The sequence below is a fragment of the Mytilus galloprovincialis genome, chromosome 10 (genome assembly GCF_965363235.1).
Source record: "Mytilus galloprovincialis chromosome 10, xbMytGall1.hap1.1, whole genome shotgun sequence".
Lineage (NCBI taxonomy): Eukaryota > Metazoa > Mollusca > Bivalvia > Mytilida > Mytilidae > Mytilus > Mytilus galloprovincialis.
Window position 1 is genome coordinate 81,859,762 of NC_134847.1, and position 26,143 is coordinate 81,885,904.

Sequence of the window (26,143 nt, forward strand, 5' to 3'; positions counted from 1 at the left end):
TTTTCTCTGCTTTCAAGTCTTTCTATTTGAACCCGTCGAACTGAAACAATAATATTAATTATTTGGAAAACAAAAGGTCATGGAATGGAGTATTTTTTAATCAACAGCATTGTCCTATATAAGTTATAAATAAAGTTGAATTCTTTGCTTCGCTGTTTTACGTCATGCCCACTAACAAATTGAAAACTGTACCTATACGCCTTATTTTTAGTCCAGATTTTTAGTATTCGTATTGTTATCTTAGAAAGTCTTACTGATTAAAATACTACAATAGGTAACAATTTGACAATTTAGTAGTGTCAACCCTGTGGTTATGACCCGTGTATATAGCATATTAATCCTGAATACAACGTTTGGTGGTGCGCCTGTCAGATGCGGAACGTACAGATAAGGTAATAGGTAACAGGTGAATATACTATTGGTATCGGTAGCGGACTCGACCCGGAACTTCTTAATTATTGGCAATATTAATTACGTGGAAAACAAAAGGGCCTGGAGTGGTGTAATTTTTAATCTACACCTTTGTACTATATTAGTTATATATAAAGTTGAATTCTGTGATTCGTCGTGTTTACGTGATGACGGCTAACAAATTGGACCTCGTAATTTTAGTATTATAGATAAATATAAGGTATGCATGAAAGAACATATAATACATAATACAAAATACGAAATACGAGCGGAGAATGATATAATGATATAACACTTAAATAAAGTGAGAACAAAAATATTATTTACTGCAATTAAATTCTAAGTTTTTCTGCAGATTTTAAAAATATACCTAAGTTATTCAATTCTTTAATATTTCTGACAGATAACAAAACAGCACTGAAAATATGCATTAATCGGGTGAACGAATGGACAATAAAAGGTATGATGATCATGTAACATTGTATTGTGGAATTGAAAATCTCTCATTAAGCAAATGCATATGACATAATACAAACAGTGTTATGTATCGTCCATATCTAACAACAAAATATTATAAATAAATTTGATAAAAATTAATTATGATTTCAGAAATTCGGAGATGTTCTAAATTCCGTGTTGGATACAAATAATAGCGATAGCTGGAATGAAATTAATTCAGAGGTAGAGTTTGTATAAGATTAACAATTTAATGTATGCATTTTACTTTACGCGGCCTTTATTTCAATTTCAATCATTTACCTCATGAAAAGAATAACCAACTAAGTAGCTGGTCTCATAGAGGGATAAATCCTTCTTTGTAAAAATTAACTCTGACTCTAGCAACCAAATCTCTGAAACTGACATGAAAGGTGCTTGATATCTGGATTGACATTACATTTGTTACGCTTAAGGACGTGTTTTTTCAACAAACAATCGGCATTCCCATGAGACCTAGCTGTGTCTGTCTTGTTCCATACTTCTTTCTTCTGTATACATTTATGTTATCTTACTTTATTAATTAAAAATTTTGTAACTATGTTAAACGTATCTTTCCCATCTAATATGATATAAAAAAAGGGGCCAAGGATAAAAGAGGAACACTCAAACTCATATGTTTAAAATGAACGGACATCTCCATGACTCAAAACGATATAACAGATACAATAGCTATAGATAAGTGTGTCTCATGTCTTGACTCAAATCTAGAAATAGACAATGAGGGTCGGTAGAAAACAAAATTTTTGAACAGAAGAGACGAGATCGGCTTCCCAATTGTGAACTCTCCATTTCTATGTAGCAATATTCCAGCAGAGCCCGCATACGGTAAAAATATTTCCTAAATGGTACGACCAGGGCTTCCACATGTCCCTTTGGTATCTTTCATCTCACTTTTACATTCCTTTGAACAATATTGCTTTCTGTATATATGAAAACTTTTTACATGAATTTTTTACTTAAACATTTTGAAAGAATACCTTTATCATATTTTGAAAGAAAAAGTGCCAATTTTTTCATATTGATTAAATTGTGTAGTTTATAATATGTCGATTTGAAATGTCAATCCTGTATCCTATTATACTCGTTTCTTACTTACACGTCCATGTACCTCACGTTAGGCTTCTTGTGCATTTCATGTGCTTGTACGTTGCGCATATTGTGTTTATTAATAATAAAATGCAAATTCGTAAACGTTTCAATGGATGTAGCAGATTACGTCACTGGCTTTGTGACGTTACCAAATGTTGACCGCATGTCATGCCGATTAAGCCAATGGTCAACCACTCGTTCCAATGGAAAATAATCTCTGGAATAAATAACCAAGAGAGAACTGTCTGTGTTGTCCCCTATGGCAAAACGTTTTCGTTCGGTACTTGTATTACAAATGTAGTTAAATTGTGTGAAAAGGTTCTCTTATGGCACAAAATGGCCTAAAATAACAATTTTATCATAAAACACGAAAAAAGTCTCAATTTGATTCTTAAATGGTGTATTCAAAGAGGCTTAATGCTAAATAAATCAGGTTTTTCCTAAAAGTACATCATATTCGCAAAAGTAGGCCCATTTTGGACATTTTTATAACCTAAAAGCTTTAGGAAAACCTTTGCCGCCACCGACGTCCTAACACGTTTTGTAACCAAAAGATTCCAATTTTGATATAAAATTTATCCATATGTCCTTAAAAATGGTAAATCACACATTTTTACAGGAACAATCCGACAAAGGTGCATCAAAAATAATGGGAATAGTAGACGATCTAGGTAGTCTCGTTCAAAAGAATTTACTACATAATGAAACCGTAATCATTAACAAAACAAACTTAGGTAAGCTTATTTTCTAGTATACTGTCCGAACTACATGAATAAACGCATTGATACATCTTACTATATACATGTACATGTAAATTATATCTATGAAACACACCATAAACTGATAAAAAGTAAATAATTATGTTTGCGTAAACATATAAGTAACATGTTTGATTTTTATGAAAACCTTAACTCGAAATCATTAAATGGATCATAAAAAAATGAAAATAACACTGTATAATTGTATTTGTCTGAAGTTTTTCTGTTGACTTAGCTTTATCAGTCAAAAGCCGAATACTACATGTACTAGGAAAGATACACATTTCAACGTCAATATTTCATGTTTCCAAACTAGAACGCTCAATTATAAGGTATCGATGTGAGGACTTTATAATCATGAAGCTGTTCTGATTAATTTACAATATGATATTGAGGTGATGGTTATTTAGGAAGTTATACATTGAAAAGGAGTGCAGTCTTCATTATCCAAATGTTTATATTGTGGGTATTTTAAACTTTTAAAAGATGGTTTATTTTATATAACATGAAATCAATTAACTATTATATTCATGCACGTAATGAAGAGAATTTTTCTTGTTTCAGTTATAGAGGTTTCAACAATGAAGAAGAACCTTACTTTCCCGCCAGATTCAAATTCGATGTCAAAATTGATTCTTGCAGCCCAACCAACTCTACAAGGTACATTTAATTTACCGGAATGTTTTTAATATGCCCTTGTGTTAATGTATAAAATGTATACCAAAAAAATCATTTTAAAAAGTACAATAACACATCTATTGACTGCAAAGTAATTTTACAAGACAAAAACACATATTTCTTAAAAATTGTGACCGGGACAAACTCATATGTTATGTTTTTCAAGCACAACTATGTATAGACAAATTGTCAATCTAAATGAAAAACCATTAAAACAAATGTTCGTAGAAATTAGTTTGTTCTATGTCTTTAGAAATATATATAGTGCTCTATACAACGTGCAGATACCAGGGCTTTCTTATAGTTACTTTGCTACTTACAATAACTATCCACAAAGTCCGAAAGGTTGAAGTCTTAACATTGAAATATAGATGAATTGTTCGTCAGTTTATCATAAGTTTGAAGATTGTACACGTATATTATAATCAATATTCTTTCAGATACATTTTACACAGCGGCCCTCTACAGGACATTGTCGGGTATACTTCCAACAACGCCAAATAGGTATGGAATTTTTCTCTAAACCTTTACTTTAAATTGGTAATATAAAGCCATTGATTTTAATTTATAAAACGTATTTCGTGATCGTTAATTGACAATATCTTCCTCATATTGAACTAAATATTTGATCACTTTCTTCTATTAAAGGAACCAAATTCAATGGTTGTCGTTTGTTTTTTCTTTTGTTTTACCTTTTTTTTTCCTCGGGCCATTTATAAGTGACTATAGGGTATAGGTTTTACCCATTGTTGATGGTGACTGACCTATAGTTGATACATTCCGTGTCATTGTTGTCAGTTATTGGGTGTTGTCTCATTGGCAATTATACCATATCGTCTTATTTTAAGAGTATATTTATGCTGTCACTAATTGTTTATATGTGCTCTGCAACTAATCTCTCTTATAACATAGCAAAGAAATCGTTAGACTTAACCGTATGTTTTTGAAAAAAAACAGAGATTGTGAAAATATTTAAAAGTCAGGTACAGTAACTATACTAAACATATTTGTATATTTTGGATAGGGAGAACATTACAAATAAAGGCTTTTATAGGTGACTATAGGGTATAGGTTTTACCCATTGTTGATGGTGACTGACCTATAGTTGATACATTCCGTGTCATTGTTGTCAGTTATTGGGTGTTGTCTCATTGGCATTTATACCATATCGTCTTATTTTGAAGAGTATATTTATGCTGTCACTAATTGTTTATATGTGTTCTGCAACTAATCTCTCTTATAACATAGCAAAGAAATCGTTAGACTTAACCGTATGTGAAAATATTTAAAAGTCATGTACAGTAACTATACTAAACATATTTGTATATTTTGGATAGGGAGAACATTACAAATAAAGGCAAAAGTACAACAAAGATCGTATTTGTCTGATGAATACAATTTCTCGTGTAGATCGTTTAATGGTCAGTAAATGGAAACACAATATCGTTCGATTTTATTTTGAATACCTGTTTTCATAGATAATTGGCATTTTCAAATTGCAATCTTTGACGCATTGAAATGCAAATACTACCGTACCACCTTTACGTTGTATACAGTAATTTGTAGATATGTGATTGTCTTCCGTTGTTTTTCCATGGCATTGCCAGTACTTATTGAAAAGTATATGATGGATTATTGGTAATGGAAAATCTTATAATGCTTACTGAGCGATAGAGATCTTCTCTTATAAAAATATAGGTTTCGTTGTTTGTTTTTTTTTTGCATTTCAGAGTGTTGTTTGGGGTCCTTTGTTAGTCTTTAAGCCTTTTTGCTTGACGTAATGTTAGTTGTGTTATATAGATTAAGGGTTTTATATTGTTTTGATCGTGTTTTCTTAATTATATGAACAAATCGTTGATTTAAAAAAAAAAACATTACCTTTTAAAGCATGTTGAGTTAGTGACTGTAAGTTTCTATACATACACATTGCCATATTTTCCGCGCAATTTTAATATTCCAAGAACAGAATATATCTATTTCAAAAACAATCAAATACATTTCTTATCTTAAGTTATGAAAGCAAATATTTTCTTTTAGATCGGTTGGTTCTGACGTGATTTCGGTATCATTTGGCCAAGCTATTGCCAATTTAACAGAAAATATAACAATCCGATTTGAGCAAAATAAAAAGGTAAAATGTAAGCTGACTCATGTTTTGTATCATTGTATATTACAAAAGAACAATAATTTGCACGTTAGTAGAATGAAGTGATATTAAATAATTATTAAAAACAAATTGTACATATTCATAGTGATTTGAAAGGAAGTAAGACGTATTTGATAACATGATTTCGATTTGTAATAATTAAACCCGTTTCCCTTAATACCTTCATACTGTACAACCGAGACCTTTCTTCTAGGAAAACTAATCCTTTAAACGGTATGCAAAACATTTACACAAAAAGACATTTAAACATTAGTCACAATTGTTTAATGTCAACTTTTCCTTATGAAACTGCAAACTTCGTGTTCGATGAGATACACATATCAGATAATATGCTTTCGGAATACATAGTTATCATGCCTATTCTACAAGCACTTGTCACTGACCGAAAGATACCCTCTACCATTAAAGTCCAAAAACAGCATAAAGAACAATAGTACGGTTCAATTGAAACAGACTTTATTAACGTTCATGTGTTTAATTGGAAAGCGTACATGTGATATAAATGTGCAAAAGCATTTTATGTATGAAATATTTTACATAGGAGGAAGTGATAACCCTGTCGACGCACCCGATCTCTTGCTCTTTAAAGCTATTGCCATTTGTGAAGTTTTAGTTTTTATGCTTGATTTGTATCTTCTAAATAGATTTATGATATTTGAACATCGATAAACTACTCTTGTCTATTATTCATATATAAAACAAGTCTAAAAGGGTACAACATCACCAAAAACACAATAAAACGAATAATATGTTAGATATTTCAGATAACAGATATCCTTCCTCGGTAATTACACGATGACAAATGAATCATGTCATTTCAAATTAAGACAATTTGAGCGAACGCTGGAACAATTTTAAAATTTCCAAACACGGTGCAAAGACTTCAAAGATATGCCAAAATAAAAAGAGTTATTTACGATGTGAACTGGCACAACTCTCAATTCCCAAAGGTGGTGACAGTTGAGATGTTTAAAACTGCGTGGAAATACAGTACCAATAAACAGTCCTGACCGATCTAAGCTGGTATAATATTTAAAATATGACAACGGTAGAGCAATTGCAACAGAGACTGCGTATTTAAACATCCCAAAAATTGCTATACAATGAATATGTTTTAAGAATGCAGATAAGATGGGGATGTATCGTTGCACGCATCAAGAAATAAAAAAAGATAACAAAAATGCCAAATGTGCCAGTTTTAAATATGAATTAATTGCTAGTGACATTATTGCTATCCTGAACTACAGGTACAATACACAGATCCAAAGATATCTTGTGGATATTGGAACTTCAGGTAAATGTTTTAATCATAGTCTTATCATAGCGGGAGTAAAACACTGCAATGCCGTTGTCATTTCGTAATTAATTCACTATGAGATTGCTATTGTTTTTTTTTTATCTCAATAATTCTTCTTGTCTTCAGTTGTTGGCATGACACGGGTTATGTTCTTCTCATATATGTTATGATGGTATGATATTTAACCCCTAACGGGAAGGATTGTGCCTGATGTTTATATGGTGAAATCATAATCTTTCAGTCAGTTTAATTGAAGTCTGGAGCTGGCATGTCAGTTAACTGCTAGTAGTCTGTTGTTATTTATGTATTGTTGTCATTTTGTTTATTTTCTTTGGTTACATCTTCTGACATCAGACTCTGACTTCTCTTGAACTGAATTTTAATGTGCGTCTTGTTATGCGTTTACTTTTCTACATTGGCTAGAGATATAGGGGAGGGTTGAGATTTCACAAACATATTTAACCCCGCCGCATTTTTGCGCCTGTCCCAAGTCAGGAGCCTCTGGTCTTTGTTAGTCTTGTATTATTTTAGTTTTAGTTTCTTGTGTACAATTTCGAAATTAGAATGGTGTTCATTATCACTGAACTAGTATATATTTGTTTAGGGGCCAGCTGAAGGACGCCTCCGGGTGCGGGAATTTCTCGCTACATTGAAGACCTGTTGGTGACCTTCTGCTGTTGTTTATTTCTATGGTCGGGTTGTGTCTCTTTGGTGCATTCCCCATTTCCATTCTCAATTTTATTCTAAATTAAAAAAAAAAAAAAATTTGTTTGATGAGGAACATTATCTTGTTATACTATGGCGTTTTCGATCTTCAAATGACCCGGATAGTCATAAATCTGTTAAAATATTTGATTTTAATCGAACTATATTTTCATTGCGGGATCTTTGTGAAAATTAGAAATAAATTATAGAGTACATTGTGTTGTTTTCAACCATTTCCTAATATTGTTTAACAATAGTGTGAACTGTAGTTATGTCTCGATTTATATGTAGCTATTTTTCAGTTCTAGAAGTTGGGCTAGTAGCGGGTGTTATCTAAAAAGGACTGAATCTAAAGTTTCTACATGCACATGTAATCATTTAACAAATTTTGCCATACTGATGAGTCCTAGCGATTTTGAAATTGTAAGTTTGAATTAGTTTACATATGTATAAACAAACTGTTGTGTGTTTATGACAAAAGTTTGTTGACGACTATGAATTTCACATAATATTGAAATAATAAAAACCTACCAATTTCCTGCGTTTAAAGCGTTTGTTTCTACTTTCATCAGGAACGCTAAAAGATATATTTATTAGATGTATTTGACATTTCTTTTACGGAAACCAGAATAAAGGAAACTTTTGATCTTCAACTACGGTATCTGATATACGAATTTTGCGTAATCAATTATCAACCGGGTATCGTTGATAACTACGATAAGTTCAGAAGCTGAGTGTTGCTTTAAAAATTATAATATACCCGTGTCATTGTTAAGATATAAATATATCTTTGCTTATGATATTTAAGATTTAGCCTTAATTGTTTATTTAGCGGAATATGGCTCACTGTTCTAAGCAATGTTTGATATATTATTTTATTCTCAAATGATTGGATGAAACTTCAAGAAAAATTAGATATTGTCATTCAATAAATAAGAAACATGTTATTCGGATGTATTCTGGATGTAAGATGTTAAAAAGATAGAATAATACACGTGTATTGTATCAAGATACACAACAGAAAGGAATTGTTATGCAGTTAAATGCGTGCACAAAACAAAGTTGTGTTTACGATAAAAAAAAAATGAATATTAACAAACTATAGAGCAATGCAACACTCTTTCAGAAACCTAATACTATGGCCTTCTGATGTTGTCTGCTCTTTGTTCGTGTTGTTGTATCTTTGACATAGTCCCAATTTCCATTCTCAATGTTATATATCTATTTCAGACAGACTTACACCAGAGAGCCTTAGAAATTATCACGTTTGTTGGTTGTGGACTATCAATATTAGGATGTACTCTTACCCTTATTACTTACTTTGTATTCTGGAGGTTAGATGTTAAAAAGACAGAATAATACATGTGTATTGTATCAAATACACAATTGAAAAAAAATGTTATGCAGATAAATGTGTGCACAATTTAAAAAAAAGTATTTTTACGAAAAAAAGGGATATTAACTAACTAGAGAGCAATGTAACACCTTTTTAGAAACCTTACAAGTTTAGCAAAAAGTCTTAACAAAATAGGGATCCTTGTTATACTACAATTTAAGACTTAATTTGTTATATACTTCTTATACTATAATTAAACCATATGATATCCTTTCAAAAAGAAATAACACTATGAAATTGGTGGGTCCGAATCCTGGATTAATCTGCATTATGAGTGCTCAAATAATTTGATTTCGGAGTATGATATGACCATACTTATCTTTCAAACCTAATTTTTACTCCGTAAGGTAATTATAGGAAACTCGTTTCATACGACTTAAACCTAACAATTGATTTGCATGCAAAACAAGAATACGTTAATATATGGTTAAATTGCATTATAAGCATATGCCAGAGATTCGTTGTTTTGACCTATTTTATCTGTTATATAGTAGTCGATGAAATGATGCAGACATTTAATTGTTTGAAAGAATTTAATGTTCCGTCTAAATATAATGCTTTGATATAAATATAACTTTATAGCTGTGGTAGTTGAATAATGTACCTACTATTTTAGGTATGTAAAAAATGAATGGACGGTCATTTTATCGAATATGTGCGTTGTATTGATCATTGGATATTCCGTTTTCTTAAGTTCTACTAACGTCACAGACAATGAGGTGAGTATTATACCAGTTGGAATATTCAAAAGGATCATATGTAGTTCCTAAATAAAGGCAAAAGTATTTATACCATTGTTTGAATTCGATAGAGAGAAAACAAATCCGGTCTACCAGATTAAACCAATGACACACATCTCCACTATTAGAGGATAATAGGAACACTGCAAAAACAACAACAACAAAACCGCCAACATACATGGACACATGATGTTTGTTAACAGCTGTATTCCTAACTTGAACGGCTCGACAAAGTATGATACCCTACAATAGACAAGCATAATGTTAAACATTTAAAGACGTTTACACAGAGCAAGTAAAACATAGATTTCAGAATTCCCTTATTGATGCTACCTTCAATTTTAAGTTAACTAGATTTTTACTATGAACTGAAAAATAGAACAGCAAAATAAATGTAACTAAACTTTTATGTAAACGTTCACATATATATTGTTATCTGTCAGTACTGTCTTACATATCTGTTTCAGATTGCTTGTATTATAGTAACAGCTGTTCTACATTACGTGTTTTTGGTTGTATTTTTCCTCATGTTATGTGAAGGAATATCAGTAGCTAGATCTGTCACAGTTGTTTTCAAGAGAAAATCTGAAGTACGCTTTTATTTACCATTTGCATGGGGTAAGACATTTCTGCGTATTTGAAATAAAAAAAATCATCTTACTAGTACAGAATTTATTTAAAGAGTGATTATAGTAAAATGACACTATGTTCGGTTTGTAAGTTTACTTAATTTAAAAAAAATAAAGAAGCCGAAACTATTACTTATAATATAAGCAACTAGTTCAAATGAATTTAAAAAAAGACTGAATATACTGAACAGGAAATCTTTCTAAATAAGCCAAAGTTAGACCGAGAAAAGAAATGCAAGAATTAAAAGTCTACTTAAACAAGGATAGATGAACTTCATATGTGCAGCTTTTTGAAGGCTGATTCATTAACATTGAACGTTAGCAATTAGAAAGCTAAACCCCCTTTTTTGTCGTAAAGCTGCAGCGACACCATAGTCAATTTGTAGATGTGAGTCCATATATGAATTTTGATTAATTGTATATTTGATATATTTAAAGTGTGATAGAATCAATGTTGTCCCAACTTTAAAACAATATAGGTTTGATTCAAACTATTTCTATCCATGTAAGAAAAGTATTGATTTAAAAAAAAATATATCATATGCATACAAATGATACAGTAGGCAGTAACAAAACATATTTTTCTTCAGGTGTTCCGTTGGTGATTGTAGGAATAACTCTTGGAGTAACGCGCCTTAAAGGCTATCATTCGGAAAAATAGTATGTATAAATTAGTATGAATAAGAATAGAAAATGAAAAGTGTTTTATACTTTATCTACTTAAAAGCCTATGTTTCACCAACTTTAACTTCAAACAATAAAAAAAGTTTTGTTATTCAATGTTTTGAATGTTTTCTATGTTTTCTATGTTTTTTTAGTTAACCAGTATTTCGAGTTTTTATGTTTGGATTAAACGTTGATCACATGAATCAGCAATACAATTAAAACTTGTATTTCAGGTCAAAGTGTTTGACCTGATTAAAATTGAATTGTCAATTTAAGATTAACTGAAAGCTACATATTTACAATGGTCAAATTCTGAACAAAACTAAATTCTGCTATCTTAATGTAATTTTCAGTAATTTGTAATCCCTAATGCATTGCATTGATTCCATGGATCAGCCATAGTTTGATTTTTCGATTTTTCACTTTTGTCGTGTTGATAATTGGCTTTTGGTGTATATATACTTATATTTAGGCATCGGGAATAAATCAAACGTCAGTGTTTCTCAAAATAATTTTCTATTTCAAGGACATGGGTACAGTTCAATATGATTAAAAAGAATACTAGTATCAACATTAACGCTTTCCCACCAGATGTAACACGTTTGATTATGAAATGCACGATTAAACTACTGGAACATAATATTTTTTTTGTATATACAACTACAATATACATTAATATCATGAGATATAGAATATTCCAAATCAAATCAGATAAATGTTTTATCCTAAATGAAAATCTAGGGCACTACACACACACATACACGAAAAAAAGAGACTAAAACAAATGACAGTTGTGTTTTGTTTGTTTGATAATTTATTTATGGCGTATACGCTACTTCCTATTGGGACCCCGTGTATGGTTTCGAAATAGATGTATGATGAAATGAGCATAAATGAACAACTCCGTTTTAAGTGAACACAATTAAATTGATTTTTTTTCAAAGAGTCTTATAAAGTGTCTCTATTTGATTTTTGTATTATATGTTTTTAGTTGCTGGCTAAGCACAAATAATTTTGTAGTTATGGCCTTTGTTGGACCTGCTTTACTTATTATACTGGTAAGCTTATTTACAGATTATATCTCATATTTAAAGATGAAAGAAACACACAACAAATGATCTGCTTTATTAATTTAATTATCATTACTGGACTGTGGGCTTGGTAGCTTTGATAACTATTAGCATGTCCAAATGTGCTAATGTCTTGTTTATTTGAGTATTTTTCTGTAATGAATGTTCAAACATTTATTTGTACTGTAGTCCTGTCATGTAATATATGTATTACCATTTGAGTGTTATATTTAACTTTGCCATAAAAGCGCGAGTTTAGGCTAGCCACAAAACCAGGTTAGAACCACCACGTTTTCCTTAAAGCTTACTAACTGTCAAATTCATGTTCATCGATTCTAATCAAATTCTCATATTTGATTTATATCAGTGTAAAACATTGATCCAAACTATTAAAAATCAAAATAAAACAATAAACAAGGCACATGCTTGGAAATACGAAGCTTCGTTTCGTGTGTATTTGAGTCTAGAGGCCATATAATTATTTATCGAGTTGACCTCTATAGTCATCCGATGACCATATAAGCGACGTAAACATAAATATAGATATAAATAGAATAAACAAACACGTGCTGTTGAGTTATTCTAGGTCTTTTTAATTTCATACTACAGATAAAAATAAATGTTTATCATCGTTTTTACCTGTATTAGAATGTTTATTTGTGGATCGAATCAGTCAATCAAATGATTTACCTTTGTTTCACTTTCAATGTTGACATTCTCTTCCTTTAAATAACTTTACACATACAATTCACGTGTTATCCATCTCAAGCTAAGGGGTTAAATTAAAGTTCAATTGAATACGGATTCAATGAGGTCGAATTATTCACTTGCAAGTGAATTATTCATAATCAATGTTTTTTGCTTATTTCGACAAAATTGAACCTAATTGACAACTTAAAAGGAATTATTATTCCACTATTTGTATTTCATTACTGATTGAGCAAAAACATTATATAGGTTTTTCATATATCTCGTAGCTAGTGCTCCTTTAAATGTCGTGTACCGATTCAGGAAAATGACAGTTGTTATCTTATAGTTCGTTTCTGTGTGTGTTGTATTGTCTTTTGATTTTTGTTGAACTTCAGTTTTTATGTTGTTTCGTTGCTTTCCTTTAATAGTTGATGTATTTCCCTGGGTATTAATTTGTAACCTGGATTTGTTTCTTCCCAATCGATTAATGACTTTTGAACAGCGGTATACTACTGTTGTCTTAATTTACTGTAACACCTGACATATGTTCATGTAAATAAAATCATCATAGACACCAGGATTAAAATTTTATATTTAAGCCAGACGCGCGTTTCGTCTAAAAAAGACTCATTGGTGACGCTCGAATCAAAACATGTTTAAAATGCCAAATGAAGTTTGAAGTTGAAGAGCATTGAGGACCAAAAATTCCTGAAAGTTATGCCAAATACAGCTAATGTAATCTATTCCTAAGGTAGAAAAACCTTAGTATTTCAAATATTCAAAGTTTTGTTGACAGTACATTTATTATTATTAACATATCAATAATAACTCAGGTCAACACAGAACTGCTGACTACTGGGCTTGTGATACCCTCGGGGAAATAAAACTCCACCAGCAGTGGCATCGACCCAGTTGTTGTCTACTCTTTGATCGGGTTGTTGTCTCTTTGACACATTCCCTATTTTCCATTTTCCATTTTATGTATGTATAAATGAACCTCGAATGTTATTTCAAAAAGTAACGAATTTCTGAGTCATAAACCTAGACATATACCATTGATGCTTTAAGCACCATTCTTTTGTATTTGGTGTTTAGAAAATTTGAGGTTACTCTGTTACTTTGATAATTACGCGCAATCGTGATTAATGTTTTTTTCTGTCACTCGTTAAATATTATTTGAATTATTTTATTAGTTTTTCTTTTTATTACATTTGTAAGTATTTGTTTAATGAAATTAAAGTAAAAAAGTAAGAAGCTATATCTGTTTCACAATGACTTTCGATCCGACGTAATCGACAACGTCTTGGCAACGCCTATTGTTTTATGACATCCGAGGAGTGAAATAATCACTGTTATTTCACATGTGAAATTATCGTGTTTTTTTTTATTTCATTGGGAAATCTATGTAATTCATTGCAACCAATGTAATTATATCTTATATGCAATGCATTGTTATGGAAATGGTTTTCTGTAGTACTGGATAGGATAAAACTTGACTCATGCCAACTCGTTCTTTATTTAACCCTTATAGTGCCAAGGTGTTTTTTTGCAACTACCGTTGAGGCCCAAGCGATAAGCACTTGATTTGAAATTGTGCATTTTTGTCAGCTAATGTTCCTAGACACAGATAACAACCTTGTATACATAAGTCTGAGCTATGTTTGCTGTTAATAAAACACAAGTTGAGTAAAATGTCATTCATTCAGAAATTAATTTAAAATGCAATTTACATCATAACAATTATAATAGTACTGCATAAATGACAATGACTTTAATAAGCAAGGTGGGGTTGAAAAAGTGCCACACCGTAACAAAATAAACATCATAAAAATGACAAAAAAATAAAAGTGAAAAATTAACTCACCAACTTATGTATATACAAATTATATAAACACTACATGAATATTGTAATTAGTTCATGTTTAAAGAAAAATAAATGTCCTATATGAAAACACTTAAAAGGGAGGGAAATGGGAGGGTTTTCAGATCAAATTCAAAACGATCGTTTCTCTCTCCCAAAACAAAGGCGAATGACCGCATGTCCAAGCACATGTATAAATTTGATATTAATTACAGATCTCAAGAATTGACCAATCAAATAATGTAATTAGATGATCATGCATTGAACATGCTGCAGTCCTTCACTTCATGTTGATATACTTAAACAAAGAAATGTCTTCTTACGCAGATGACATTAATAAAATCAATATTATCAGAAATTCCAGCCAAAAAGTCTTTTATCTACAATAAATGTTAATTTATTGAAACATTTAAATTTAACAAAGACTAGCAGGGGAAAACTATGTTAGTATAACAACTAGTATGACAAAGATTCAGTATAATACAATCAACTAAACAATTTTTAAAAATAAACACACATATAACAATCTTACATAGTCGCCAACAAAGAAAGTTTTTATGATCTTGGTGTTTTTCCCACATATCGTAACCACAATCCCTGTCCTCTTTATCTCAAAGTGACAATTTACCTCGGCGTTTGCAGCTTTTCTCCGACAGATGAGTTTTCATGTTGCCTTGGTATTTTCTGCTATGTTTTGCCTTTTCTGTTTGCTCATTGTATTTCCTATTTGTATTCCTGTTGAATTTTTAATGCACGCTTGATATTTCTAGATAAAAACATCTTTAATCTTTTGTGTTTGTCAAAATTCTTTCGTAGCAAAGCGATTTTTCATTGAGAGAACGACTTACTAGTAATTAACAAATCAACAAATTAGCATCTATCATAATTCTATTGATATCAATTCCCTGATTGTAGATTAATATAGGAATAATACATGTTGTATTAAAAGCTATTTATTCTACACATGCTATGGTGAACGAAAGATTAAAGAAAAAAGTCAGGTTTGTATTTTTTTCAGTCTAAGTCTGTTTTAAGCGAATACGTCTAATTATAGCCTGATATATTTTTCCTTTGTGCAGATACAAGAAGATGTGGTATGAGTGCCGATGAGATTTAGATCCAAGATAAAAAATGAAAAAAAGCAACTACAGGTTAAACGGTTTTCATCACGTAGACTTGGCTCACACCAAACAGTAATCTGTAAATGGCCCCCAAAAATTACTAGTTTAGAACCATTCAAACGAGAAAATTAACGAGAAATGAGCAACATTTATGAACCACATCAACAAACGATAACAACTGGACATCAGATATGTATATACATATCTATTATTTGTACTGCATTGTTCTATTCTGCTTATATTTTTGAATTATTGCATTTGATAATAAAGTAGTGAAATGATGCAAAACTAACATGAATGTACTCGAAGTCCTTCAATCATTGATTAGAGTTAAGGCGACACTAGTGTAACAATATGTAAAGATCTTCAAATCTCATCAAATTGATTCCGAAGAGACAAATCAAGATAAAAACAAAATTACATCTGCACCAAGAGTACCTGCTGCAATAATTAAATGGGGTATGGAGAAAGAATCAAATCCGAATATCTCTCTGGAAAATATGCATGATAATGTCCCTATTAGCCGTATACATGTTGTGTCTGTTCAAAGTTCCATCACTCGAAATGTCAAACCGAGAAATTTAAGTCATTCTACATGCACCAATACCGACAAAAGTGTTCAGTTGACAAACATATTATCTAAGCTAAATTGAGCTAGTACACGCCATTTTAAAGTCCGATGTGCCAACATAAAATTAATACAAAAGAAAGCGTTCTTAAGTTAATGCTGTTGTAACATTGCATGCGAATTAGAGCTATCGTTTTTACGGACAGGCGACAAAATTCACGGGCGAACATTTTTATGCCATAATACATCTTTACTTTGGGCGTAAAAACTGATGGGAGCGAGACTTAGTTTGTCGACTTGATAAGTGCGTTCTGCTGTATATAATGCATATATGCCTCACCAACCATGCGAATTCACAATAAGAATAGGACGTAATCATCAAAGATCAAATGTGTTTTTGAATTTTTTGAAATACTTAGGCTTTTCTACCTCAGGCATAGATTACCTTAGCTGTATTTGGCAAAACGTTTAGGAATTTTGGTCCTCAATGCTCGTCAACTTCGTACTTTATTTGGCCTTTTTAACTTTTTTGGATTCGAGCGTCACTGATGAGTTTATTTACTATAAAAGTTTATAGGTTAAGATTTATTTATGTTTTATAGAGCGGGTGTTAAATGTATGGTTGTATTAATACCAGTATTAGGACTATCATGGTTATTTGGAATTCTGGCATATAATGAAGATACCATCATATTTCAGTATTTATTTGGTATTTCTACTTCCCTCCAGGTATATATTCATATATATTTATATATATTACTGAATATTAAGTTGTTCTTTAAATGCATTACTAACGAATTAACAACATATAAAAAATCATATATGTTTTTTGGAACTTTAAACAAATAAACGCAGAATTTTGAGATAATGTTTTGTAAAGCACAGCAGCTAGTTTAGTTCAACTTAAAAGGGAGACAGATGATACCAAAATGATATTCAAACTCATATGGAACAATACAGCGAAAAAACGACTAAAACTTTAAAAATAATAAATAAAAAATATCTGATATACAATTTTCTGACATGCATACAGCCTTTATGATGATAATTTCTTTTACATGAGTTGCGCGTGTGGTGAGCATCATCAGAAATTAAAAATGAAAAGAATGACACAATTAAAGGTATTAAAGAAATAAGTACGATTTTGGTGATTGAATCAATCCGCAAAAATCATTCTTGTAATTCCTTTTTTCAAATATATGACCTAATTCAAAAAACGAAATCAGGTACGCAGAGAAAAGGATCATTACTCTATCCCACGTGACTACCTGTATATTTACAATTACGTTTATACATGGGGACATACATAGCTGCATTTTCCGAGGGTTATTTCAATACTAAATTTGTTGACATGTGATTTTAAAACGTTAACGGAACCACTTTTTTTGGCATCCGATATGCATTTAGATAGGCCATACAATCTAAAAAAAGTTGACTTATCTGTTTTAAGTCTTTTTACTGCTTTTTTATGTTTTCAGGGATTTATTATATTTATAAGAGATGCAGTTTCAAATAAAAAGGTGAGATCTGAAGAATTATGAATTGATAACAGTTTCAGTATGACGAATTGTTGATTCAACAACATCCAGTAAGAATTAAAAGTAGTTTATTCTTATCCGTAACTTACATAAGTTTTTAGAACTGATAATAACATTAACGGTACCTATTTAACTGCGCCATATGCGATATCGACACCGTATGTCCCTTCAGTTAAATTCGAGGCAAACAATTGAAAACCAAATAGTAATACCGAACTCCAAAACAAATTTGAAAAGGGGCACTCAATAACAATTACAAAATCTACGATATCAAACAACCGAAAAACATTAAACCAAACAAATGCCATATTCCTGACCTGAAACAGGTATTTCCGAAAAAATTGGGTGGGTTAATATAAAAATGAGGAGATGTAGTATGATTGCGTATGAGACAACTATCCATCACAGTCTAAATTGATTGAATTCAAAAAAAATAAGGCAAACATACGGCTTTCAACAATAAGAAACACCATACGGTATTGTCAGCTAAAAAAACCGACATGAAAAATATTAAACAGTTAAATTGAGAAAAATAACGGCTTAGAATATAACAGATCAATTTACGAAAAAAAATCAAAAGACATGAACCAACAAAGCCACCGAGCTAACTCATGAATTGGTACATGCAATTTAAGAATGTTTCGGTGTAAAAAAATGTTTGTGAGCACTGAGCTCTCCTCCTAACCTATTAAAGTGGTGTAACAGTACAATGTAAGATTACAAATGCAGATCTTTAAGTACTTGCAGTTATTTCTTCATTTCTTTTGATGTATGATCGTTTATTAAAAAAAATACAATTTTGAATAATGACAACATAATTTATGCACCCTTCCTTGTTCTATTATTCACAAAAAAAAACAGAATAGAGGACATATAATCTTCACGATTTTCACTTACTTATTCATTCAGTGTTTTATTGCATTTTAGTTACACGAAGGAATCAGAAAAGCGGTGCATAGATACAGATCAAAGTCGATGTTAAAAGGAAGCAGTAAAACACAGGTTTGATCAAACTTTTACATGTCTAGACGATTAAGAAACAACTAAATAAATCTCATCATGTGAATCACAATTGAAATTTAAGTTATCCATGATCCACATTGTGTTCGAATTTATCAACGCGTCTGATATTTGAATGATGATGATTTCTGCAAAAAAAGTGACATAGCAAGAAAACCAAACGTCAAGGATAATTACAAACGCAAAGTCATTCACCAATGTACAATTGGTACAAACACATTTTGCTAATAGTATGTATTTTACCCTACTGAAGTTAAGTCATACAGGAACTTCTTAAGAAGAAACAAAAGAAGTAAGCAGCATCCTTTAACCTTACTTTTCGCTATATAGATGATGTCTTCTCACTAAAAAATCTGCGTCATATCTTGATTTACATATAGAACTTGAGTCGTTTCTTCAATTTCGTTCCCTTTTCACTAGTTTGACCTACAGAATTATACCTATTACAGAGTGTGTACTAACATGAGCAAAACGACGGGTGCCAAAAAGAGATCAGGATCTGCTTAACCTTACGGAGCACCTGAGATCACCCTAGGTTTTGGTGGGATTCCTGTTGATTAGTCTTTACTTATTGTTTGTTGTGTTTTATGTACTATTGTTTGTTTCTGTTCTTTGTTAGCTTAACCATGGCGTGGTCAGATTATTTTCAGTTGCCCGCTGGATCTTTTGCCCCTCTTTAAGTGATAGTTTTGTGAAGTTTGTGATTTTCAAAACAAAAGATTGTATCTACAAATTTTTATTCACAGTGTATGAGTTCCAATGTACTAGGTAAAAGATCCGACATATTTTGATTCCTGTCGTTGTACATTAAAAAAATTTAAATCTTTATATTATTTTTTTTCGTAGTCTTCTGGTTTACAGAACAGATTTGATTTTAAAGGTATGTTAACACTTGTTCTTGTGTCATTAATTAAATTTAGAATGGAAATGGGGAATGTTTCAAAGCGACAAAAACCCGACCTAAGAGCAGAATATAGCCGAAGGTCACCAGTGGGTCTTCAAAACAGCGATAAAATTCCGCACCCGTAGGCGTGCTTCAGCTGGCTCTTAACAAAAAGGTGTACTTGTTCAGTGATAATAAATGTCATAAAAAACTCAGAAATATATAAATGAACTTAAATGAATAGTCAAACAAGATTTCCAAAAGCCAGATGCCCGTGACGTGGGACATGCGCAAACTGGATCTTTATGTCTTGTTATATGTTAAAGCACACATATGTTGCATTTCTGTTAATGTATACAATGCAATTTCCTTTTACGGCTGAAACTGTACCGTTTTCACTAAGACGTGTTGTTAAAATTATATCATAGAACAAAAAGCTCATAATATGCTTATAAGGCAAAAAAAAAGTGCTGTTAAGCAATGAGTGTTAAAACTTATACTAGAATTATGTATTACACCGTTTACATTGTAATGAAGTTGATCTTCCTCTAGTCATACTGTAATGAGGTACTGCGGAGGGACTGAAGTGGATCTTCCACTAGTTATACTGTAATGAGGTACTGCGGAGGGCCTGAAGTTCATCTTCAACTAGTGATACTGGAATCGAGTACTGCGGGGGTCCGGAAGTTCGTCTTTCACTAGTTATACTGGAATCGGGTACTGCGGAGGTCCCGAAGTTCATCTTCCACTAGTTATACTGGAATCGGATACTGCGGGGGTCCTGAAGTTCATCTTCAACTAGTTATACTGGAATCGGGTACTGCGGGGGTCCTGAAGTTCATCTTCAACTAGTTATGCTGGAGTCGGGTATTGCGGGGGTCCTGAAGTTCATCTTTCACTAGTTATACTGGAATCGGGTATTGCGGGGGTCCGGAAGCTCGTCTTTCACTGGTTATACTGGAATCGGGTACTGCGGGGGTCCTGAAGTTCATCTTCCACTAGTTATACTGGAATCGGATACTGCAGGGGTCCTGAAGTTCATCTTCAAATAGTTATACTGGTACAGGTACTGCGGGGGTCCGGAAATTCATCTTCAACCAGTTATACTAGAATCAGGTACTGCGGGGGTCCTGAAGTTCATCTTTCACTAGTTATACTGGAATCGGATACGGCAGGGGTCCTGAAGTTCATCTTCAACTAGTTATACTGGAATCAGGTACTACGGGGGTCCGGGAGTTCATCTTCAACTAGTTATACTGGAATCGGGTACTGCGGGGGTCCTGAAGTTCATCTTTCACTTGTTATACTGGAATCGGTTACTGCGGGGTCCTGAAGTTCATCTTTCATTAGTTATACTGGAATCGGATACTGCGGGGGTCCTGAAGTTCATCTTTCACTAGTTATACTGAAATCGGATACTGCGGCGGTCCTGAAGTTCATCTTCAATTAGTTATACTGGAATCGGGTACTGTGGAGGTCCTGAAGTTAATCATCAACTAATTACATTGTAATCAGATACTGAAGATTGTCTGATAGTCATCTTTAATAGTTACATTGTTATGATTACTGAATTTGATATACGTTGAAAAGGATTCACATAATCGAGTATTACTAAAAGCATCATATCTTATCCGTATACTTCACTAAATGCATAATTCCTTAGTACAGGTAGACCATCTTACCCTTATTAATGGAATACCTCTTGATGAAGTTTATGTATCCAAATCCACTAAAGCTTTCAAACATAAAAATGATTCAGAGAACATATATTAGCCTGCTTCCGGTAGAAAAGTCTAAAACATTTAAAGAATTCTCTTTCATTTATTGAAAAATAAATGATGAGTGTGTAAGATAGAAAAGTGCATTCTTTAATTTTTTTAACAAGGTAACCAAATGAGTTCAGATGAATATCCATACGACAAACCAAAGAGGGCTCATCTGAGGATGCGGACTTTTATTTGAATGAAATATGTAAGTGTGAAAGAAATAAGGTATAGGAAATTCTTTTGTAACGTTAACTTGTGAGAATTGCAAACTATAAAATACACTTAGAAACTCCAGAGAATATCAAAATGTATACGGGTGAAAATTTGGAAAGAAATAAGACTCAAAGCTTTATAACAACATTGTTAATAACACCTCCCTACGAAATGTGTTATCGAAAGGTCCAAAATACCGTGAACTGAAAACCATCAATTGGATATACAACTTTAAAATTTTGCTGGATTCAGTCGAGGATTATGCCAGGCAATGGGCTAAGCGTGAGAAGGAAGACGTAGACACTCTTTCCGAGTGGATTAAGGTAGTGAGGTCGTTGTACAAATCAGAATTAAGAAACTGAATGGATCTATCAATGATCATGCTACGACAATCTTTAAAGACCCTTATATTGCATAACATTTATCTTAACTTCATGACAATTATGTTGTTGTCCCCAAAGATAAAACCCCAAACAACATCGTTTTTGTGTGTAAAACTCATTACATTAACTGCTTGATAAACAAATTAGGTATTGACGATTCACTTGGAAACCGAACATGTACCCTCACGACACTTACCAAAGAGGAAATCCTGGATAATCATAGGTCTGTTCTATGTTCCTTTGGAATTTCAACCAAAGATGATGAACTGGATCTTCCATCACTGTATTGGATACCTAAACTGCATAAGTCTCCTTACAAACAACGGTATATTGCTGGGTCTTCCAAGTGCTCCACGAAACATCTTTCTCAATTATTAACATCTATTTTATCAGCAATTACAGACGGGCTTCAAAGTTATTGTGAAACTGCCTTTTCTAGAGGTGGCGATACTCTGATGTGGATACTTAAAAATTCCAAAGATCTTTTAGAGTACATACAATTTAACTCTCTTTCATCTTGTAATAGTATTAAAACATTTGACTTTTCTACACTTTATACAAGTATTCCACATTCCAAACTAAAAGACAAATTGAAAGAGTTGGTATTGCTTTGTTTCATAAAAAAGAATGGCCAACAAAGATACAAGTAACTGAAACTGACTTTATTAAGATGCTTGATTTCTTGATTGACAACATATTTGTTTCGTTCGGAGGACCTGTTTTTCAACAGACTATCGGTATTCCAATGGGAACGAATTGTGCCCCCTCTTCTTGTCAACATGTTTCTTTATTATTATGAGGCTGACTTCATACATGAACTTCTTATGAAGAAAGATAAGAAGTTAGCAATATCCTTTAACTCTACTTTTCACTATATAGATGATGTTCTTTCAATAAATAATTCACAATTTGGTGACTATGTCAAACGCATCTATCCCATTGAACAAGAGATAAAGGATACATCAGATACAGTTAATTCGGCCTCATATCTTGACTCACATCTAGAAATTGACAATGAGGGTCGATTGAAAACAAAACTTTACGACAAAAGAGATGGTTTCAGCTTTCCAATTGTGAACTTTCCATTTCTAAGTAGCAACATTCATGCAGCACCTGCATACGGTGTATATATCTCCCAATTGCTACGATATTCCCATGCTTGCACTTCCTATCATGATTTTCTTGATAGAGGGTTGTTGCTAGTAAATTAAGAGTTTCAAATGGTGAAGTTGAAATCATTTCTTCGTAAATTTTACAGACGCCATCACGAGTTGGCTGACTCTTATATATAACCGTTTCACAAATGATATCGGATATGTTCCTTACGTCGTAGCTACAATTCCCTTCCATTTCATGAATGTGACCTACCGAATTAGACTATTTACCGGATTTGTTATCTCATAAGCAACACGACGGGTGGCACATGTGGAACAAAATCTATAAAAAGGAAGATGTGGTATTATTGCCAATGAGACAACCATCCACAAGAGACCAAAATGACACAGACATTAAAAACTATAGGTCACCGTACGGCCTTCAACAATGAGCAAAGCCCATACCGCATAGTCAGCTATAAAAGGCCCCAATAAGACAATGTAAAACAATTCAAACGAGAAAACTAACGGCCTTATTTATGTAAAAAAAAATTATGTCTGCTTACTCTTCCGGAGCACCTGTGATCACCCTTAGTTTTTGGTGGGGTTCGTGTTATTTATTCTTTAGTTTTCTTTCTTGTGTCATGTGTTCTATTGTTTGTCTGTTTGTCCTTTTCATTTTTAGCCATGGCGTTGTCAGTTTATTTTCGATTTATGAGTTTGACTATACCTCGGGTATCGTTTGTCCCTCTTTTATAACAGGCCGATACATACATAGTAGAACGAAAAACGACGAATAAATCAGATCTACATCAAACTTCTTAAAATGAACAACACAAACATCTTTAAAAAGCTGATGGTGATCGCCAGTGAATTGGACCTTATTGGTTCAGCTAACGTATTATTGAATTGAAGTTTGTTTCTGAAACTATTTGAGGAACAAAATTAAAAATCTAAATTTAATATGAAAACAAAAGTCCTACATGAAATAGCTTATGTCGTGTAGGGTAATCGAATACGATGAAATATGAAAATGTATAATTTAAACTTAGTATAATGGTATATCAAAGATTACTTCTACTCAAGGTGAATAAGTTTTCATGTATACCAACGTTAATGAACTTGTCATATTCCATTTACAACTTAAACTAACAAGACTGACAGATAAAACAATTGATAGATGGAAAGAATAGTTTTTCAGTTTAAACTGTACATTTATTTTGTTTTTATTTTCAGACATCAAGAATTCTTTCAATGAGAGAAAAAGAATAGTAGCGTACACCAAACAAATTGTCAAACTAGTAATCAATCTAAAACTAAAATTTGATGAAATATGAAGAAATTACTGACTGTCGTATATTAGCTAAATTAAACTATCACAAAGACTATTGTTTTACAGAATGTTTTAAAAGAATAATTGGTAAACATACACCGAAATAATAAGTTCATGGTCGTCAATAATGGGCCTTAATATATTTGTTCGTGGATGAGTTGTGTTGAATGTTATTCCTTCACATTTATCTTGTATACTATTTATTAATTTAATCAGTAAAAAAAAAAGTAACAGAGAGACGAACACCAACAGGGCTTATTAAAAAGAAAAAAAATATGAAATAGTTTAGAAGAAATTTTGAATACTTTTTGCGAAATATCTTGGTATATTTTGATTTCAGACATATGTGTAACAAGTAATGACTGTATGTATGATACATGTATATGCAAAATAATCAGTACTTACTGTTTGTATATTTACAAGATGTTTTACACTTTAAAGATGGAATGTCTTTTGAAGATTTCATATTAATTCTTTTGTTAAATGATTAGTTTGTTTGTCACAAAATAAAATCGTATTGTAAACCAATTATATATGCATTCATTCGAACTGAGGATAAACATATTTGTATTGATACATTTTGTTTACCCTAAATGTAAATGTGATAGTACCCTATATTTAATGTATCAAATGAATATTAAAGAAATTACTTTTTCCATTTGACATTTTTCCTGAACTTATTTATATTCACGACCGACTTTTGTATGGAAACGAAGGAGAAATAGAATATACAACTTTTATATCAACACAACAAAGCTCAAACTGCTATTTTCCTAATACTATATTTGATAAATTGGGTTGTCAAAATGTATATACAATCGCTTTATGACGTTGTAAAACGAATGACTTCTGCTTGTTTCATAAGGGAAACTATTCAATTTTTTTTGGTCGAGGTGAGACAATGTTAATTCAAAGGTTTAATTGGTATCAGTTAGCTGTCGCCATATATTTGAATATTATTTTTTTATGCAACTTACGTAGCAGTTGGATGACCAAAATATAGTAGTCCCCAGTAATGAAATTTTTTAAACTTATAATATTTTATTCATGAAAGTATATTTGTACGTTTAAATGTACGATAATAGACATAAATATCAATAAATCGTTTGTTTGGTTTGAAGCGAAAACACATAACACCATATATGCAAAAGGCATAAAATGAAAATAAAATATGCATGTCAATAGATGTACAAGTGTAATGAAGGAGAGTCTATACAGTTTCATATCAACTCCTCAATGAACCTAAAACGTCCTGCTGTTACGGGTGCTGTTCGCAGTGACGTCATGATAACAAAATCTTATCTCAGGACTGAACACCTAAAAATTTTAAAATAATAACGAATAGTTAATCAGATACAAAAACAATTGAGATTGAGAGAAACTATTTGTTTAACTAACATCTAAACAATAAACTTATTTCGCCATGAATCTATAATTTCGCGGTTGACATCGTTTGAAGTTGCGGATCATTGGAATCGACTTCCCTTTTATGGACTTGACGCAGTGTAATCATATCTTTTTTAAAGGGTGGGTTGAACCTAAAATTTAAACATGCATTGAAAAATACAG

The 26,143-nt window shown here is 31.9% G+C and overlaps 1 protein-coding gene across 1 annotated transcript; it reads left to right on the forward strand.

Moving 5' to 3' along the window:
* The first annotated feature begins 1,024 nt into the window (after positions 1 to 1,024).
* On the forward strand, positions 1,025 to 25,230 carry LOC143048574 (adhesion G protein-coupled receptor L3-like). The gene is made up of 19 exons (XM_076222320.1): positions 1,025 to 1,092; positions 2,618 to 2,732; positions 3,321 to 3,416; positions 3,875 to 3,938; positions 5,472 to 5,565; positions 6,849 to 6,895; positions 7,906 to 8,026; positions 8,834 to 8,937; positions 9,616 to 9,718; positions 10,207 to 10,357; positions 10,959 to 11,028; positions 12,026 to 12,092; positions 15,571 to 15,656; positions 16,947 to 17,073; positions 17,823 to 17,864; positions 18,810 to 18,884; positions 19,749 to 19,782; positions 21,671 to 21,756; positions 24,478 to 25,230. Exons 2-18 carry the CDS (start codon positions 2,648 to 2,650, stop codon positions 21,745 to 21,747), a joined length of 1,443 nt encoding a protein of 480 aa, XP_076078435.1. The 5' UTR covers positions 1,025 to 1,092; positions 2,618 to 2,647; the 3' UTR covers positions 21,748 to 21,756; positions 24,478 to 25,230.
* Positions 25,231 to 26,143: the final 913 nt, after the last annotated feature.